Source organism: Ranitomeya imitator, chromosome 9, assembly GCF_032444005.1.
Source record: "Ranitomeya imitator isolate aRanImi1 chromosome 9, aRanImi1.pri, whole genome shotgun sequence".
In the NCBI taxonomy this organism is placed as follows: domain Eukaryota; kingdom Metazoa; phylum Chordata; class Amphibia; order Anura; family Dendrobatidae; genus Ranitomeya; species Ranitomeya imitator.
Window position 1 is genome coordinate 6032835 of NC_091290.1, and position 19709 is coordinate 6052543.

The 19709-nt window shown below is 58.7% G+C and overlaps 1 protein-coding gene across 1 annotated transcript in view; it reads left to right on the forward strand.

Annotated features, from left to right (window-relative positions):
• Positions 1-1424: 1424 nt before the first annotated feature.
• IPO7 (importin 7) overlaps positions 1425-19709 on the forward strand; it is a 38767-nt gene continuing 20482 nt past the window's right edge. Inside the window, exons 1-4 of the mRNA XM_069740383.1 lie at positions 1425-1634; positions 16363-16444; positions 16648-16801; positions 17989-18147. Coding sequence (XP_069596484.1) covers positions 1551-1634; positions 16363-16444; positions 16648-16801; positions 17989-18147 — 479 coding nt within the window. The 5' untranslated portion in view covers positions 1425-1550. The remainder of the gene's footprint in view (positions 1635-16362; positions 16445-16647; positions 16802-17988; positions 18148-19709) is intronic.

The window sequence follows — 19709 nt, forward strand, 5'->3', positions numbered from 1 at the left end:
ATAAGGGGCAGGAGTGCGGATGATAAGGGGCAGGAGTGCGGATAAGGGTCAGGAGTGCGGATGATAAGGGGCAGGAGTGCGGATAAGGGTCAGGAGTGCGGATGATAAGGGGCAGGAGTGCGGAGAATAAGGGGCCGGAGTGCGGAGAATAAGGGGCAGGAGTGCGGAGAATAAGGGTCCGGAGTGTGGAGAATAAGGGGCAGGAGTGCGGAGAATAAGGGGCAGGAGTGCGGAGAATAAGGGGCAGGAGTGCGGAGAATAAGGGGCAGGAGTGTGGAGAATAAGGGGCAGGAGTGTGGAGAATAAGGGGCAGGAGTGTGGAGAATAAGGGGCAGGAGTGTGGAGAATAAGGGGCAGGAGTGCGGAGAATAAGGGGCAGGAGTGCGGAGAATAAGGGGCAGGAGTGCGGATGATAAGGGGCAGGAGTGCGGATGATAAGGGGCAGGAGTGCGGATAAGGGTCAGGAGTGCGGATGATAAGGGGCAGGAGTGCGGAGAATAAGGGGCAGGAGTGCGGAGAATAAGGGGCAGGAGTGCGGAGAATAAGGGGCAGGAGTGTGGAGAATAAGGGGCAGGAGTGTGGAGAATAAGGGGCAGGAGTGTGGAGAATAAGGGGCAGGAGTGCGGAGAATAAGGGGCCGGAGTGCGGAGAATAAGGGGCAGGAGTGCGGAGAATAAGGGGCCGGAGTGCGGAGAATAAGGGGCAGGAGTGCGGAGAATAAGGGGCAGGAGTCTGGAGAATAAGGGGCAGGAGTGTGGAGAATAAGGGGCAGGAGTACGGAGAATAAGGGGCAGGAGTGTGGAGAATAAGGGGCAGGAGTCTGGAGAATAAGGGGCAGGAGTGTGGAGAATAAGGGGCAGGAGTACGGAGAATAAGGGGCAGGAGTGTGGAGAATAAGGGGCAGGAGTACGGAGAATAAGGGGCAGGAGTGCGGGGAATAAGGGGCAGGAGTCTGGAGAATAAGGGGCAGGAGTGTGGAGAATAAGGGGCAGGAGTACGGAGAATAAGGGGCAGGAGTGTGGAGAATAAGGGGCAGGAGTGCGGAGAATAAGGGGCAGGAGTGCGGAGAATATTGAGAACTTTATGGATTTGTAAATAAAGTGTAACAAGTTGTGGAAAGTTTGATTGTCAGTAACCATAGAAACAGCGACTAAAGAGCAAAAATGTGAAAAACAAAACTTGTGTCAGTGCAGAATCTTTGTGATCATCTCCTATTAGTTCCTCCCCTGCCCATGAAGCAGGAAGCGCAGGATGAGCAGGGCTGTGTCTAGCGTCCCGTGTTCTGTGCAGGTTTCCTCCTGTCAGCCCTATCACCCTCCTGTCTGGCTTGTAGGCTACAGCTGAACTGAAGCTGCCGGAGACTACAGTTCCCATGAGGCAGCGCAGCGCGGGCCGGAAGTGACGTCCTGCAACGCTCGGAGGAGGCGGATCCATCCGGGGCCTTGGCGCTCTCCTTCCTTTCGCGCCGGGCGCTGGGCTGTGTGGCGGCTCCATGTGCGCAGCTCGTCTGTAGCCCGGACACAGGCAGGAAGCGGCGCGTCTCCGGCACCATGGACCCCGGCGTTCTCATCGAGGCCCTGCGGGGCACCATGGACCCTGCCCTGAGGGAGGCGGCCGAGCGGCAGCTCAATGAGGTGAGAGCCGGGGCCCCGCGCCGCTCCTGAGGGCCCCGACATCCTCAGCTCCGGCAGCGCGAGAACACGGCCGAGAACCAATACGTAATAATGAAAACAAGGCGGTTGCTGTCCCCCCCCGGGCCTCCCCGCCGCCGTCTCTCCCCCCCCCCCCCCCCATCCCCCGGGCCTCCCCGCCGTCTCCCCCCCCCCATCCCCCGGGCCTCCCCGCCGCCGTCTCCCCCCCGGGCCTCCGGGCCGCCGTCCCCCTCCGGGCCGCCGTCCCCCTCCGGGCCGCCGTCCCCCTCCGGGCCGCCGCCCCCCTCCGGGCCGCCGTCCCCCTCCGGGCCGCCGTCCCCCCCCCCCCCGGGCCTCCGGGCCGCCGTCCCCCCCGGGCCTCCGGCCGCCGTCCCCCCCCCCCCCCGGGCCTCCGGGCCGCCGTCCCCCCCCCTCCGGGCCTCCGGGCCGCCGTCCCCCCCGGGCCTCCGGCCGCCGTCCCCCCCCGGGCCTCCGGGCCGCCGTCCCCCCCCCCCCGGGCCTCCGGGCCGCCGTCCCCCTCCGGGCCGCCGTCCCCCCCCCCCCTGGGCCTCCGGGCCGCCGTCCCCCCGGGCCGCCGTCCCCCCCCCCCTGGGCCTCCGGGCCGCCGTCCCCCCGGGCCGCCGTCCCCTCCGGGCCCCCGCCGCCACCACAACTCCCTCGTCGGTGTCTCCCGTTCCTCCTCCGCCCCCGTTGCCTCTCCGGTGTCCATGGACTGAGGCTCCTGGGGAGAAGCGGCGAGAGATCGGCCAATAACAGAACAATGTTCGACTTCTAGTTCCGTAATCTGCCGCCACTCGGAGCATTTCCAGAGGTAGGAAACTAGTCACAGCTGAGTGCTTGTTACAGTGGATCAGTCCGGACAGTCCTCTGTGAGCCACGTGGGCCGGACTGATACATTGTAACAACCCTGCAGCTGTGGCATCGCTCCATGCCGAGGTTTCAGCCTCTGGATGCTGTTATTCCCTCACAGCAAGCAGAGATGTGCGGTGACGCCGCCTTCATACGGTCACTGCTGTAGTCACATGATCTCCTCGCGCTGTTGTGGCGGCTGCGGATCCTTTGCTCACGTTTTGCTCGCTGCAGCGCTCTGGGGTCCCTGCTGATGAGGAGCAGTATTAGGCTGTGTGCCCACGTTGGGGATTTGGCCCTGCGGATCTGCTGCGCTCTGGGGTCCCTGCTGATGTGGAGCAGTATTAGGCTGTGTGCCCACGTTGGGGACTTGGCCCTGCGGATCTGCAGCGCTCTGGGGTCCCGACTGATGAGGAGCAGTATTAGGCTGTGTGCCCACGTTGGGGATTTGGCCCTGTGGGTCTGCAGCGCTCTGGGGTCCTGGCTGATGAGGAGCAGTATTAGGCTGTGTGCCCACGTTGGGGATTTGGCCCTGCGGATCTGCAGTGCTCTGGGGTCCTGGCTGATGAGGAGCAGTATTAGGCTGTGTGCCCACGTTGGGGATTTGGCCCTGCGGATCTGCAGTGCTCTGGGGTCCTGGCTGATGAGGAGCAGTATTAGGCTGTGTGCCCACGTTGGGGATTTGGCCCTGTGGGTCTGCAGTGCTCTGGGGTCCTGGCTGATGAGGAGCAGTATTAGGCTGTGTGCCCACGTTGGGGATTTGGCCCTGCGGATCTGCAGTGCTCTGGGGTCCTGGCTGATGAGGAGCAGTATTAGGCTGTGTGCCCACGTTGGGGACTTGGCCCTGCGGCTCTGCAGCGCTCTGGGGTCCCGACTGATGAGGAGCAGTATTAGGCTGTGTGCCCACGTTGGGGATTTGGCCCTGTGGGTCTGCAGCGCTCTGGGGTCCTGGCTGATGAGGAGCAGTATTAGGCTGTGTGCCCACCTTGGGGATTTGGCCCTGCGGATCTGCAGTGCTCTGGGGTCCTGGCTGATGAGGAGCAGTATTAGGCTGTGTGCCCACGTTGGGGATTTGGCCCTGCGGATCTGCAGTGCTCTGGGGTCCTGGCTGATGAGGAGCAGTATTAGGCTGTGTGCCCACGTTGGGGATTTGGCCCTGCGGGTCTGCAGTGCTCTGGGGTCCCGGCTGATGAGGAGCAGTATTAGGCTGTGTGCCCACGTTGGGGATTTGGCCCTGCGGATCTGCAGTGCTCTGGGGTCCTGGCTGATGAGGAGCAGTATTAGGCTGTGTGCCCACGTTGGGGACTTGGCACTGCGGATCTGCAGTGCTCTGGGGTCCTGGCTGATGAGGAGCAGTATTAGGCTGTGTGCCCAGTTGGGGATTTGGCCCTGTGGGTCTGCAGTGCTCTGGGGTCCCGGCTGATGAGGAGCAGTATTAGGCTGTGTGCCCACGTTGGGGATTTGGCCCTGCGGATCTGCAGCGCTCTGGGGTCCCTGCTGATGAGGAGCAGTATTAGGCTGTGTGCCCACGTTGGGGATTTGGCCCTGCGGTTCTGGATTCCTGGCTGATGAGGAGCAGTATTAGGCTGTGTGCCCAGTTGGGGATTTGGCCCTGTGGGTCTGCTGCGCTCTGGGGTCCTGGCTGATGAATAGCAGTATTAGGCTGTGTGCCCACGTTGGGGATTTGGCCCTGTGGATCTGCTGCGCTCTGGGGTCCTGGCTGATGAATAGCAGTATTAGGCTGTGTGCCCACGTTGGGGATTTGGCCCTGCGGTTCTGCAGCGCTCTGGGGTCCCGGCTGATGAGGAGCAGTATTAGGCTGTGTGCCCACGTTGGGGATTTGGCCCTGCGGATCTGCAGCACTCTGGGGTCCCGGCTGATGAGGAGCAGTATTAGGCTGTGTGCCCACGTTGGGGATTTGGCCCTGCGGCTCTGGGGTCCCGGCTGATGAGGAGCAGTATTGGGCTGTGTACCCACGTTGGGGATTTGGCCCTGTGGGTCTGCAGCGCTCTGGGGTCCCGACTGATGAGGAGCAGTATTAGGCTGTGTGCCCACGTTGGGGATTTGGCCCTGCGAATCTGCAGCGCTCTGGGGTCCCTGCTGATGAGGAGCAGTATTAGGCTGTGTGCCCACGTTGGGGATTTGGCCCTGCGGTTCTGGATTCCTGGCTGATGAGGAGCAGTATTAGGCTGTGTGCCCAGTTGGGGATTTGGCCCTGTGGGTCTGCTGCGCTCTGGGGTCCTGGCTGATGAGGAGCAGTATTAGGCTGTGTGCCCACGTTGGGGATTTGGCCCTGCGGATCTGCTGTGCTCTGGGGTCCCGGCTGATGAGGAGCAGTATTAGGCTGTGTGCCCACGTTGGGGATTTGGCCCTGCGGACCTGCAGCGCTCTGGGGTCCCGGCTGATGAGGAGCAGTATTAGGCTGTGTGCCCACGTTGGGGATTTGGCCCTGCGGATCTGCAGTGCTCTGGGGTCCTGGCTGATGAGGAGCAGTATTAGGCTGTGTGCCCACGTTGGGGACTTGGCACTGCGGATCTGCAGTGCTCTGGGGTCCTGGCTGATGAGGAGCAGTATTAGGCTGTGTGCCCAGTTGGGGATTTGGCCCTGTGGGTCTGCAGTGCTCTGGGGTCCCGGCTGATGAGGAGCAGTATTAGGCTGTGTGCCCACGTTGGGGATTTGGCCCTGCGGATCTGCAGCGCTCTGGGGTCCCTGCTGATGAGGAGCAGTATTAGGCTGTGTGCCAACGTTGGGGATTTGGCCCTGCGGTTCTGGATTCCTGGCTGATGAGGAGCAGTATTAGGCTGTGTGCCCAGTTGGGGATTTGGCCCTGTGGGTCTGCTGCGCTCTGGGGTCCTGGCTGATGAATAGCAGTATTAGGCTGTGTGCCCACGTTGGGGATTTGGCCCTGCGGTTCTGCAGCGCTCTGGGGTCCCGGCTGATGAGGAGCAGTATTAGGCTGTGTGCCCACGTTGGGGATTTGGCCCTGCGGATCTGCAGCACTCTGGGGTCCCGGCTGATGAGGAGCAGTATTAGGCTGTGTGCCCACGTTGGGGATTTGGCCCTGCGGCTCTGGGGTCCCGGCTGATGAGGAGCAGTATTGGGCTGTGTACCCACGTTGGGGATTTGGCCCTGTGGGTCTGCAGCGCTCTGGGGTCCCGACTGATGAGGAGCAGTATTAGGCTGTGTGACCACGTTGGGGATTTGGCCCTGCGAATCTGCAGCGCTCTGGGGTCCCTGCTGATGAGGAGCAGTATTAGGCTGTGTGCCCACGTTGGGGATTTGGCCCTGCGGTTCTGGATTCCTGGCTGATGAGGAGCAGTATTAGGCTGTGTGCCCAGTTGGGGATTTGGCCCTGTGGGTCTGCTGCGCTCTGGGGTCCTGGCTGATGAGGAGCAGTATTAGGCTGTGTGCCCACGTTGGGGATTTGGCCCTGCGGATCTGCTGTGCTCTGGGGTCCCGGCTGATGAGGAGCAGTATTAGGCTGTGTGCCCACGTTGGGGATTTGGCCCTGCGGACCTGCAGCGCTCTGGGGTCCCGGCTGATGAGGAGCAGTATTAGGCTGTGTGCCCACGTTGGGGATTTGGCCCTGCGGTTCTGCAGCACTCTGGGGTCCCGGCTGATGAGGAGCAGTATTAGGCTGTGTGCCCACGTTGGGGATTTGGCCCTGCGGCTCTGGGGTCCCGGCTGATGAGGAGCAGTATTAGGCTGTGTGCCCAGTTGGGGATTTGGCCCTGTGGGTCTGCTGCGCTCTGGGGTCCTGGCTGATGAATAGCAGTATTAGGCTGTGTGCCCACGTTGGGGATTTGGCCCTGCGGATCTGCAGCGCTCTGGGGTCCCGGCTGATGAGGAGCAGTATTAGGCTGTGTGCCCACGTTGGGGATTTGGCCCTGCGGATCTGCAGTGCTCTGGGGTCCTGGCTGATGAGGAGCAGTATTAGGCTGTGTGCCCACGTTGGGGATTTGGCCCTGTGGATCTGCAGCGCTCTGGGGTCCCGACTGATGAGGAGCAGTATTAGGCTGTGTGCCCACGTTGGGGATTTGGCCCTGCGGTTCTGCTGCGCTCTGGGGTCCTGGCTGATGAGGAGCAGTATTAGGCTGTGTGCCCACGTTGGGGATTTGGCCCTGCGGATCTGCAGCGCTCTGGGGTCCCGGCTGATGAGGAGCAGTATTAGGCTGTGTGCCCACGTTGGGGATTTGGCCCTGCGGTTCTGCAGCGCTCTGGGGTCCTGGCTGATGAGGAGCAGTATTAGGCTGTGTGCCCACGTTGGGGATTTGGCCCTGTGGGTCTGCAGCACTCTGGGGTCCCGGCTGATGAGGAGCAGTATTAGGCTGTGTGCCCACGTTGGGGATTTGGCCCTGCGGTTCTGCAGTGCTCTGGGGTCCCGGCTGATGAGGAGCAGTATTAGGCTGTGTGCCCACGTTGGGGATTTGGCCCTGTGGGTCTGCTGCGCTCTGGGGTCCTGGCTGATGAGGAGCAGTATTAGGCTGTGTGCCCACGTTGGGGACTTGGCCCTGCGGATCTGCAGTGCTATGGGGTCCTGGCTGATGAGGAGCAGTATTAGGCTGTGTGCCCACGTTGGGGATTTGGCCCTGCGGTTCTGCAGTGCTCTGGGGTCCTGGCTGATGAGGAGCAGTATTAGGCTGTGTGCCCACGTTGGGGATTTGGCCCTGCGGATCTGCAGCGCTCTGGGGTCCTGGCTGATGAGGAGCAGTATTAGGCTGTGTGCCCACGTTGGGGATTTGGCCCTGCGGTTCTGCAGCGCTCTGGGGTCCCGGCTGATGAGGAGCAGTATTAGGCTGTGTGCCCACGTTGGGGATTTGCTGCAGTGGAAACGCTTATAAACCGCATTCCCGTGCCATCCTCTGGCATTCCGCAGTTGCTGTTCCCAATGCTGCAGATTTTCCCACTGCAGAATCACATAGTCGTCCAGTCCACATGTTCATTATTTCTGCGTTATCGCTGTGATTCCGCCTCCATAGCAGTCCATTGAAACGCTCACTTTACACATGTTCAAAAAAAAATAATAATTAAAATATAAAATATTTATATACCGGTACTTACCTTCTGATGGCCCCCAGAGTCCTCCCGGCTCTCAGCGGTGCACGCTGCGGCTTCTGTTCCCAGGATGCATTGCGTAAATCCCCTGGGATGATGTCAGTCACGTGGCTGTGACATCACAAATGTCCTTCGCGCAAAGCATCCCTGGGAACGGAACGTGGCGGGAGCGCCGCTGAGATCGGGGGCCGTCGGAAGGTGAGAATAACCATAATTTTTATTTTTGTTATTTTTAACATTCTATCTTTTACTGTTGATGCTGCATAGGCCGCATCAGTAGTAAAAAGTTGGTCACACTTGTCAAGCACTATGCTTGTGACCAACCTGTCAATCACTTTCCCAAGCGATGCTTCAAATCACTCGGAAAATGCTAAAAACGCTTGCAAATTCCTCATGCGCTTTACCCGCAGCAGGGAGTTGCAGAGATGCTGCAGACATTTCTGCAGCGTGAAGCACATAGCCTTACTCTGCTGTTGCCACTTATCCACACTTCCTGGAGTTTTTGTGGCGCAGCTTGTCCTGAATTGTCAGCTACACTCTGTGTGTTGTAAGTGCCTTGACGGCAACTGTAGTGTGTGCGCACGTGCTCTTTCACGGCGACTACAGGCACACACACCGCAGATGCTGTCAAGGCGCGCACACACCTCAGTCCTTGCCGGCAACTGCGTCGTGTGTGTGCCTTGACGGCGTCTGCGTTGCGTGTGTGCCTTGACTGCGTTGTGTGTATGCATTCGCCGCGGCTGCGTTGTGTGTGTGTGCTTACGCCTTGACAGCGGCTGCGTTGTGTGTGCATTCACCTTGGCGGTGGCTGCGTTGTGTGTGTGTACACGCGCGCCTTTGCGGCAGCTGCGTTGTGTGTGTGTGTGTGCGCGCGCCTTGGCGGCGGCTGCGTTGTGTGTGCTTGCGCCTTGGCGGCGGCTGCGTTGTGTGTGCTTGCGCCTTGGCGGCGGCTGCGTTGTGTGTGCTGGCGCCTTGGCGGCGGCTGCGTTGTGTGTGCTGGCGGCGGCTGCGTTGTGTTTGCTTGCGCCTTGGCGGCGGCTGCGTTGTGTGTGCTTGCGCCTTGGCGGCGGCTGCGTTGTGTGTGCTTGCGCCTTGGCGGCGGCTGCTTTGTGTGTTTGTGCTTACGTCTTGGCGGCGGCTGCGTTGTGTGTGTGTGCTTTTTGCCTTGGCGGCGGCTGCGTTGTGTGTGTGTGCTTTTTGCCTTGGCGGCGGCTGCGTTGTGTGTGTGTGCTTGCGCCTTGGCGGCGGCTGCGTTGTGTGTGTGTGCTTGCGCCTTGGCGGCGGCTGCGTTGTGTGTGCTTGCGCCTTGGCGGCGGCTGCGTTGTGTGTGCTTGCGCCTTGGCGGCGGCTGCGTTGTGTGTGCTTGCGCCTTGGCGGCGGCTGCGTTGTGTGTGCTTGCGCCTTGGCGGCGGCTGCGTTGTGTGTGCTTGCGCCTTGGCGGCGGCTGCGTTGTGTGTGCTTGCGCCTTGGCGGCGGCTGCGTTGTGTGTGCTTGCGCCTTGGCGGCGGCTGCGTTGTGTGTGCTTGCGCCTTGGCGGCGACTGCGTTGTGTGTGCTTGCGCCTTGGCGGCGGCTGCGTTGTGTGTGTGTGCTTGCGCCTTGGCGGCGGCTGCTTTGTGTGTGTGTGCTTGCGCCTTGGCGGCGGCTGCTTTGTGTGTTTGTGCTTGCGCCTTGGCGGCGGCTGCTTTGTGTGTTTGTGCTTGCGCCTTGGCGGCGGCTGCTTTGTGTGTTTGTGCTTGCGCCTTGGCGGCGGCTGCTTTGTGTGTTTGTGCTTGCGCCTTGGCGGCGGCTGCTTTGTGTGTTTGTGCTTGCGCCTTGGCGGCGGCTGCTTTGTGTGTTTGTGCTTACGTCTTGGCGGCGGCTGCGTTGTGTGTGTGTGCTTTTTGCCTTGGCGGCGGCTGCGTTGTGTGTGCTTGCGCCTTGGCGGCGGCTGCGTTGTGTGTTTTTGCTTACGTCTTGGCGGCGGCTGCGTTGTGTGTTTGTGCTTACGTCTTGGCGGCGGCTGCGTTGTGTGTTTGTGCTTACGTCTTGGCGGCGGCTGCTTTGTGTGTTTGTGCTTACGTCTTGGCGGCGGCTGCGTTGTGTGTGTGTGCTTTTTGCCTTGGCGGCGGCTGCGTTGTGTGTGTGATGATGGAAGCTGTGAGGTAATTCCCCAGTGAGGCCGCCGTCACACGTCTGCCATGTCGGCCGTCGCACAGAGGAGTCTGGTTATTTCGGTGGTCCCTACTTTATCAGTCTGGCATTGCTGGACCTCGGATATCTTAGAATTGGGGGAGGGCTGTCCTGACAAACCTTCGGGCGACCACACGAAAGTGAACGGAGCCCCCAAATTCCGGACCAGTCCACCCACCACTCTTCAGAACAGGGGTCCCCCTTAGTGAGCTGTTCCCAGAGTCTGCAGTCGTCCTTTATCCATGGGGGCTTGTTATGTAGTGAACGCCAGGACCCCTGTGACCCTGCAGTGCCTGTTCTGAATGGAGCACAGTTGTCCGTCACTGCCGCAGACCCCGTCCAGTGCTGCTTCCACAAGTCCCATAGACCGTGACCCCTCCGCCCCATTATGTTGGGGATCTGCAGGGCTCCCAGTGATCAGTAATATTGCTTGCCTCTAGGATTGCTTAATTTTTTTGGAATATCCCTTTAAGGCCTGGAGGACCACTTTGCCTTTTCAGGACATTTTGGGCACCCCCTTCATAGTGGTGACTTAGACCCCTCTTGGATCTTTGCATTCCCTGTTGCTGGGGTCTTTCCCGTGTGTTCGGCCGCTCACACCCCCGGCCCCGAGGTGTCAGTATTGGGGCCGCTCCTGTGTGGTGCCTGCCCGGACCGGCCACCATGTGCCCCCGGAGCCACAGCTTCTACAAGTCCGAGGTGTCAGTATTGGGGGCCGCTCCTGTGTGGTGCCTGCCCCGTGTCCGTCCACCATGTGCCCCCGAAGCCACAGCTTCTACACGTCCGAGGTGTCAGTATTGGGGCCGCTCCTGTGTGGTGCCTGCCCCGTGTCCGTCCACCATGTGCCCCCGGAGCCACAGCTTCTACACGTCCGAGGTGTCAGTATTGGGGCCGCTCCTGTGTGGTGCCTGCCCCGCGTCCGTCCACCATGTGCCCCCGGAGCCACAGCTTCTACAAGTCTGAGGTGTCAGTATTAGGGGCCGCTCCTGTGTGGTGCCTGCCCCGTGTCCGTCCACCATGTGCCCCCGGAGCCACAGCTTCTACACGTCCGAGGTGTCAGTATTGGGGGCCGCTCCTGTGTGGTGCCTGCCCCGCGTCCGTCCACCATGTGCCCCCGGAGCCGCAGCTTCTACACGTCCGAGGTGTCAGTATTGGGGGCCGCTCCTGTGTGGTGCCTGCCCCGCGTCCGTCCACCATGTGCCCCCGGAGCCACAGCTTCTACACGTCCGAGGTGTCAGTATTGGGGGCCGCTCCTGTGTGGTGCCTGCCCCGTGTCCGTCCACCATGTGCCCCCGAAGCCACAGCTTCTACACGTCCGAGGTGTCAGTATTGGGGCCGCTCCTGTGTGGTGCCTGCCCCGTGTCCGTCCACCATGTGCCCCCGGAGCCACAGCTTCTACACGTCCGAGGTGTCAGTATTGGGGGCCGCTCCTGTGTGGTGCCTGCCCCGTGTCCGTCCACCATGTGCCCCCGGAGCCACAGCTTCTACACGTCCGAGGTGTCAGTATTGGGGCCTCTCCTGTGTGGTGCCTGCCCCGTGTCCGGCCACCATGTGCCCCCGGAGCCGCAGCTTCTACAAGTCTGAGGTGTCAGTATTGGGGCCTCTCCTGTGTGGTGCCTGCCCCGCGTCCGTCCACCATGTGCCCCCGGAGCCACAGCTTCTACACGTCCGAGGTGTCAGTATTGGGGGCCGCTCCTGTGTGGTGCCTGCCCCGTGTCCGTCCACCATGTGCCCCCGGAGCCACAGCTTCTACAAGTCTGAGGTGTCAGTATTGGGGGCCGCTCCTGTGTGGTGCCTGCCCCGTGTCCGTCCACCATGTGCCCCCGGAGCCACAGCTTCTACAAGTCTGAGGTGTCAGTATTGGGGGCCGCTCCTGTGTGGTGCCTGCCCGGGCCGGCCACCATGTGCCCCCGGAGCCACAGCTTCTACACGTCCGAGGTGTCAGTATTGGGGCCTCTCCTGTGTGGTGCCTGCCCCGTGTCCGGCCACCATGTGTCCCCGGAGCCGCAGCTTCTACAAGTCTGAGGTGTCAGTATTGGGGCCTCTCCTGTGTGGTGCCTGCCCCGCGTCCGTCCACCATGTGCCCCCGGAGCCACAGCTTCTACACGTCCGAGGTGTCAGTATTGGGGGCCGCTCCTGTGTGGTGCCTGCCCCGTGTCCGTCCACCATGTGCCCCCGGAGCCACAGCTTCTACACGTCCGAGGTGTCAGTATTGGGGCCTCTCCTGTGTGGTGCCTGCCCCGCGTCCGTCCACCATGTGCCCCCGGAGCCGCAGCTTCTACACGTCCGAGGTGTCAGTATTGGGGGCCGCTCCTGTGTGGTGCCTGCCCTGCGTCCGTCCACCATGTGCCCCCGGAGCCACAGCTTCTACACGTCCGAGGTGTCAGTATTGGGGCCGCTCCTGTGTGGTGCCTGCCCCGTGTCCGTCCACCATGTGCCCCCGGAGCCGCAGCTTCTACAAGTCTGAGGTGTCAGTATTGGGGGCCGCTCCTGTGTGGTGCCTGCCCGGGCCGGCCACCATGTGCCCCCGGAGCCACAGCTTCTACACGTCCGAGGTGTCAGTATTGGGGCCGCTCCTGTGTGGTGCCTGCCCGGGCCGGCCACCATGTGCCCCCGGAGCCACGGCTTCTACAAGTCTGAGGTGTCAGTATTGGGGCCTCTCCTGTGTGGTGCCTGCCCCGTGTCCGTCCACCATGTGCCCCCGGAGCCACAGCTTCTACACGTCCGAGGTGTCAGTATTGGGGGCCGCTCCTGTGTGGTGCCTGCCCCGTGTCCGTCCACCATGTGCCCCCGGAGCCGCAGCTTCTACAAGTCTGAGGTGTCAGTATTGGGGGCCGCTCCTGTGTGGTGCCTGCCCGGGCCGTCCACCATGTGCCCCCGGAGCCGCAGCTTCTACACGTCCGAGGTGTCAGTATTGGGGCCGCTCCTGTGTGGTGCCTGCCCCGTGTCCAGCCACCATGTGCCCCCGGAGCCGCAGCTTCTACAAGTCTGAGGTGTCAGTATTGGGGGCCGCTCCTGTGTGGTGCCTGCCCTGCGTCCGTCCACCATGTGCCCCCGGAGCCACAGCTTCTACACGTCTGAGGTGTCAGTATTGGGGCCTCTCCTGTGTGGTGCCTGCCCCGTGTCCAGCCACCATGTGCCCCCGGAGCCGCAGCTTCTACAAGTCTGAGGTGTCAGTATTGGGGGCCGCTCCTGTGTGGTGCCTGCCCTGCGTCCGTCCACCATGTGCCCCCGGAGCCACAGCTTCTACACGTCTGAGGTGTCAGTATTGGGGCCTCTCCTGTGTGGTGCCTGCCCTGCGTCCGTCCACCATGTGCCCCCGGAGCCACAGCTTCTACAAGTCTGAGGTGTCAGTATTGGGGGCCGCTCCTGTGTGGTGCCTGCCCCGTGTCCAGCCACCATGTGCCCCCGGAGCCGCAGCTTCTACAAGTCTGAGGTGTCAGTATTGGGGCCTCTCCTGTGTGGTGCCTGCCCTGCGTCCGTCCACCATGTGCCCCCGGAGCCGCAGCTTCTACACGTCTGCTTCAGTCATTTCCTGCAGATGAGTCAGGTCACACAGCAGCTGACACTACTCCTCCCATCATCCATGTGGCTCCGGCTCCTCCCTCTGGGCCGCTTCTTACGTCTCCCAAAACCATGATGGCCTCATCCCTCCGCTCAGAAGATCCTCTGAGTAAATAAAATGAAAGCAAACGGAGATCGTACAAGTGAGAAACTAAAACTCTGCTGCATCCAGGATTAAAGGTGATTAACATTTGGTTACAAAGAACAAAAACGAGGAAGAAGGAAAAAACGAGTGGAGAAAGTGCAGGATGATGTGGGGGATGAACGTCGTCATTGCTGTAGCTGCTTATATCCATTTTATGTGAATGTTCACACTCCGCTTCATCCTGCACTTTTTTACACTTTTTTTTTTTCTCCCTTTTTTCCCTCGTTTTTATTAGTTATTTTGTAATCAAATATTGTTACCTTTAATCTTGGTTGTTGTATAATTCCAGTGGATCCACATCTGTATTATTGTCTATGAACATATGCGGTTTATTGGAAAGTGGTGACACGTTGGCTCATACTGACCGGACGCAGGCCCTGGATGTGGAGGAGCGATCCCGGGGTCAGAATGTCGGGCGCTGTCCTGGAGAACGTGACGCTGCACAGAAGACCCTCGTTCTCCCCCAGATCATTCAGTCACTATACAGACATTTCACACCAATTATGTCTTGTTGCAGTGAATCACAAGGAGCCTGTAAGTGGTGGGGGCTTGCGGCAGTACATCAGCGTGCTGAGTGTGTGTATATATATATATATATATATACAGTACGTATATGTATGTCCTACTCATCATCCTGGGCCTCCTGGTTCATTGATTAAATTTGCATTGATGTCAATTCATTTGATTTGAAGACATTAACCCCCTTCTTACTCTTAACTGCGAACCAAGAGGAGAGCGGTACAATGTAACTCCACAAAGCTCAGCAGATTTGGAGGTCTCTCGGGGTCTGTGGATAGCTGGATTAGCTTGTTGTCCTCCTCCATGTTTGACCTTGGGTTACATTGTAGCGGTGAAGCGTGGCCGTGGATGGATTCATCTGCTGCTGAGGAGGCAGAGCCGGAACAGGTGAGCAGTGAGCCGGCACTTCTCCTCGTTCAGCACGTTCTATATAATCCATACCTTGGCTCCATTGTATCTCCAGCCCTACGGCCGTCACCCATGGCTGACCCCAGACCTGTCACTGTCCACTCTCTCGGTGGTCCTGAGATTTGACCTTGTTCTCCTTGTCTGTGTGCAGTCCTGGCACGTGTCCCCACTCTCCCGCTCCTCAGCCTGGCACAGCCCCACTCTCCCTGTTAACCAGCCTGACACCTCTACCGCACGCCCTCCTCTCTGGCCTGGCATGGCTCCGCCTGCGCCCTCCTCTCTGGCCTGGCATGGGTCCGCCCGCGCCCTCCTCTCTGGCCTGGCACAGGTCCGCCCGCCCGCGCCCTCCTCTCTGGCCTGGCACAGGTCCACCCGCCCGCGCCCTCCTCTCTGGCCTGGCACAGGTCCACCCGCCCGCGCCCTCCTCTCTGGCCTGGCACAGGTCCGCCCGCCCGCGCCCTCCTCTCTGGCCTGGCACAGGTCCGCCCGCCCGCGCTCTCCTCTCTGGCCTGGCACGGGTCCGCCCGCCCGCGTTCTCCTCTCTGGCCTGGCACGGGTCCGCCCGTCCGCGTCCTCCTCTCTGGCCTGGCACGGGTCCGCCCGTCCGCGTCCTCCTCTCTGGCCTGGCACAGGTCCGCCCGCCCGCGCCCTCCTCTCTGGCCTGGCACAGGTCCGCCCGCCCGCGCCCTCCTCTCTGGCCTGGCACAGGTCCGCCCGCCCGCGCCCTCCTCTCTGGCCTGGCACAGGTCCGCCCGCCCGCGCCCTCCTCTCTGGCCTGGCACGGGTCCGCCCGCCCGCGCCCTCCTCTCTGGCCTGGCACGGGTCCGCCCGTCCGCGTCCTCCTCTCTGGCCTGGCACAGGTCCGCCCGCCCGCGCCCTCCTCTCTGGCCTGGCACAGGTCCGCCCGCCCGCGCCCTCCTCTCTGGCCTGGCACAGGTCCACCCGCCCGCCCGCGCCCTCCTCTCTGGCCTGGCACAGGTCCACCCGCCCGCCCGCGCCCTCCTCTCTGGCCTGGCACAGGTCCGCCCGCCCGCGCCCTCCTCTCTGGCCTGGCACAGGTCCACCCGCCCGCCCGCGCCCTCCTCTCTGGCCTGGCACCCTGTCCTTTTCCTTCCCCATCATCACATCTGCACATGGGAATGAAAGTGAAACTCTGCTTCTCCCAGACACTCGGTGATATCATTCCAGTCATCCAGTCATTGAGCAATAACACGTACTTCATACATGTTGTTTTTTTAATAGAATTTTCAGATCTAGCAATTATTTTAATCCGCGCCGCTCTGTGGCCCCTCGTCTGGCGCCGCTCTGTGGCCCCTCGTCTGGCGCCGCTCTGTGGCCCCTCGTCTGGCGCCGCTCTGTGGCCCCTCGTCTGGCGCCGCTCTGTGGCCCCTCGTCTGGCGCCGCTCTGTGGCCCCTCGTCTGGCGCCGCTCTGTGGCCCCTCGTCTGGCGCCGCTCTGTGGCCCCTCGTCTGGCGCCGCTCTGTGGCCCCTCACCTGGCGCCGCTCTGTGGCCCCTCGGCTGGCGCCGCTCTGTGGCCCCTCGTCTGGCGCCGCTCTGTGGCCCCTCGTCTGGCGCCGCTCTGTGGCCCCTCGTCTGGCGCCGCTCTGTGACCCCTCGCCTGGCGCCGCTCTGTGGCCCCTCGCCTGGCGCCACTCTGTGGCCCCTCACCTGGCGCCGCTCTGTGGCCCCTCGGCTGGCGCACACATGCAGCAGATTATTTGCCCCTTTAGATATGCCGTTCACCCCTTCCCTCTGATTCTTCGCACCCCAGCAGGAAATGTTGCAAGTGGAACCCAAAGTTCCTTATTTTTGATGCTTAGTTTGCCGATGTCTCCTGTAAATACAGATTTCTATGTTTGGTTTCAATGTTTCCCTTTTCTCACTGTTTGCTGTCAGTGAATGGGAACCTTCTTGTGTCTGGCTCACAGCTGTGGCTTTGTTACAGTGTGTCGGCCAGCTTTCTCCTTTGTTACTGACTGTTTTGTGTTTCCCCTCCAGTCGCACAAGTCCGTGAACTTCGTGTCAACTCTGCTGCAGATCACCATGTCTGAGCAACTGGATCTACCAGTACGACAAGCGGGTAAGAGCGCGCCGGGCCGCGTACCAGCCCGACTGAGGATCCCGCGCGTAACCCTTCAGTGCCTGAGCATAGACACAATGAAATTACTGGGACCTGATTATCAAATATTCTGGATTATCAGATATTGTGAGGTCCTGTGTGCGGCACAAGTGTTATCCAGTGCATGGGTTATTCTATATTCGTTGTTGTCTTCCTCCTCGCAGGTGTCATCTACCTGAAGAATATGATCACTCAGTATTGGCCGGACCGTGAGGTGACCCCCGGTGAAGTGCCCACCCACACCATCCCTGAGGAGGACCGTCACTGCATCCGAGAGAACATCGTGGAGGCCATCATCCAGTCCCCGGAGCTGATCAGGTGAGGTCCGCATCTCAAAGTGCCAGTCCCGTCTTCAGGAAAAGGAGCCTCATGATTGCGAGTTTGTGATTCTACTCGTCACCATTCCTCTGCTTGCTGTCAGTGAAACCTTGCCTTACTATACGCAAGATGATTGTGACCTTTTGTTGTCTTCTCACACTGCAGACTGCTTAGATACACATCTGATTACTGTGCAGCTGATACATTGTACCAAACACATCGCTGTGTGAGCTGGACTAGAGCCAGCAGCTCGGTCACTGACTGTAAACCTGTAATGTTCCTAGTAAGCAGAGGTCTAGAAAAGTCAGCATTGAAGCAGAAGGTTAATCAGAGATGCAGAACGCGTCGCTCGTGGTCACAGTAACTGTATACAGCGAAGCGCGCCCTCGTCTGGCCTCTCCCTGCATGTCTGTGTATAGGGAGAGACCTGTCAATCACTGGCAGTGGGCGGGGCCGAGCCGCCGACAGCTCATCTGTCCACTAGTAGATTGGGCAACATGTAAAAATACACAAGAAAGTGAACCCTCCGTCCTGTTCTCAGTACGACAATCAATAATACGGCTGTTCAGTATCGCTGCGCCCGAAGTCTGATCTAAGAAAACGCAGCGAATAATTATCCCGGCCGGCAAACGACAGAGGAGAAAACAATCATCCAGAATAAAATGTTTTCTGGGGTTTTAAAATCCCAATAAAACGGGGAAAAAATCAAACCGTTATAAATAATAAAGATTATTATTATTATTAAACCGTTTTGTACCCCAAAGAGATGCGTCCCCCGCTCAGGTCTGACGGAAAACCCTCCCGGAGCTTAGGAAATGAAGACACAAACCACATGTTAATCATAAACCTAAGAATTATTACTTCACTACCAAAATATAAAAAGAAAACGTGTAAATGTTTATATATAATAATAATATATGTAGATTGTGTGTTTGGGATAAAGCTTTAGTTTTGTTATTCGCCAAAACCTATGATTGATTGTTTTTGTGTCGATTGCTTTTTCTCCCACGATTTCACTGCACTCGGATTTTTGCTCTCCGCTTTTCGGTACATTGTTACCGTACGTCGTTCCCACTCAGATTCCAATGAAGGCGCCGGAAACCTGAGCTGTGAATGTTCATAGCCGCCATGGAAGTTCTACTGCCACCGCTCTGCTCCACATCTGATGGTGTCATTCTCTCCTGTAGGGTCCAGCTCACCACCTGCATCCATCACATCATCAAACACGACTACCCGAACCGCTGGACCGCCGTCGTAGAGAAGATCGGCTTCTATCTGCAGTCCGACAACAGCGCCTGCTGGCTGGGTATCCTTCTCTGCCTCTACCAACTAGTGAAAAACTACGAGTAAGCGACAGCGGGGCGTCCAGAAAACCCCTCACTGGGCACTGTGTGGTGAAATGGGTATTATACCCCAGAGCTGCACTCACTATTCTGGTGCAGTCACTGTGTACATACATTACCGATCCTGAGTTACCTCCTGTATTATACTCCAGAGCTGCACTCACTATTCTGCTGGTGCAGTCACTGTGTACATACATTACTGATCCTGAGTTACCTCCTGTATTATACCCCAGAGCTGCACTCACTATTCTGCTGGTGCAGTCACTGTGTACATACGTTACTGATCCTGAGTTACCTCCTGTATTATACCCCAGAGCTGCACTCACTATTCTGCTGGTGCAATCACTGTGTACATACATTACCGATCCTGAGTTACCTCCTGTATTATACTCCAGAGCTGCACTCACTATTCTGCTGGTGCAGTCACTGTGTACATACATTACATTACTGATCCTAAGTTACATCCTGTATTATACCCCAGAGCTGCACTCACTATTCTGCTGGTGCAGTCACTGTGTACATACATTACTGATCCTGAGTTACCTCCTGTATTATACCCCAGAGCTGCACTCACTATTCTGCTGGTGCAATCACTGTGTACATACATTACATTACTGATCCTGAGTTACCTCCTATATTATACTCCAGAGCTGCACTCACTATTCTGCTGGTGCAGTCACTGTGTACATACATTACTGATCCTGAGTTACCTCCTGTATTATACTCCGGAGCTGCACTCACTATTCTGCTGGTGCAGTCACTGTGTACATACATTACATTACTGATCCTGAGTTACATCCTGTATTATACTCCAGAGCTGCACTCACTATTCTGCTGGTGCAGTCACTGTGTACATACATTACATTACTGATCCTGAGTTACATCCTGTATTATACTCCAGAGCTGCACTCACTATTCTGCTGGTGCAGTCACTGTGTACATACATTACATTACTGATCCTGAGTTACATCCTGTATTATATCCCAGAGCTGCACTCACTATTCTGCTAGTGCAGTCACTGTGTACATACATTACATTACTGATCCTGAGTTGCATCCTGTATTATACTCCAGAGCTGCACTCACTATTCTGCTGGTGCAGTCACTATGTTCATTACATTACTGATCCTGAGTTACCTCCTGTATTATACTCCAGAGCTGCACTCACTATTCTGCTGGTGCAGTCATTGTGTACATACATTACTGATCCTGAGTTACATCCTGTATTATACCCCAGAGCTGCACTCACTATTCTGCTAGTGCAGTCACTGTGTACATACATTACATTACTGATCCTGAGTTATATCCTGTATTATACCCCAGAGCTGCACTCACTATTCTGCTGGTGCAGTCACTGTGTACATGCTTTACATTACTGATCCTGAGTTACATCCTGTATTATACCCCAGAGCTGCACTCACTATTCTGCTGGTGCAGTCACTGTGTACATACATTACATTACTGATCCTGAGTTACATCCTGTATTATACTCCAGAGCTGCACTCACTATTCTGCTGGTGCAGTCACTGTGTACATACATTACTGATCCTGAGTTACATCCTGTAT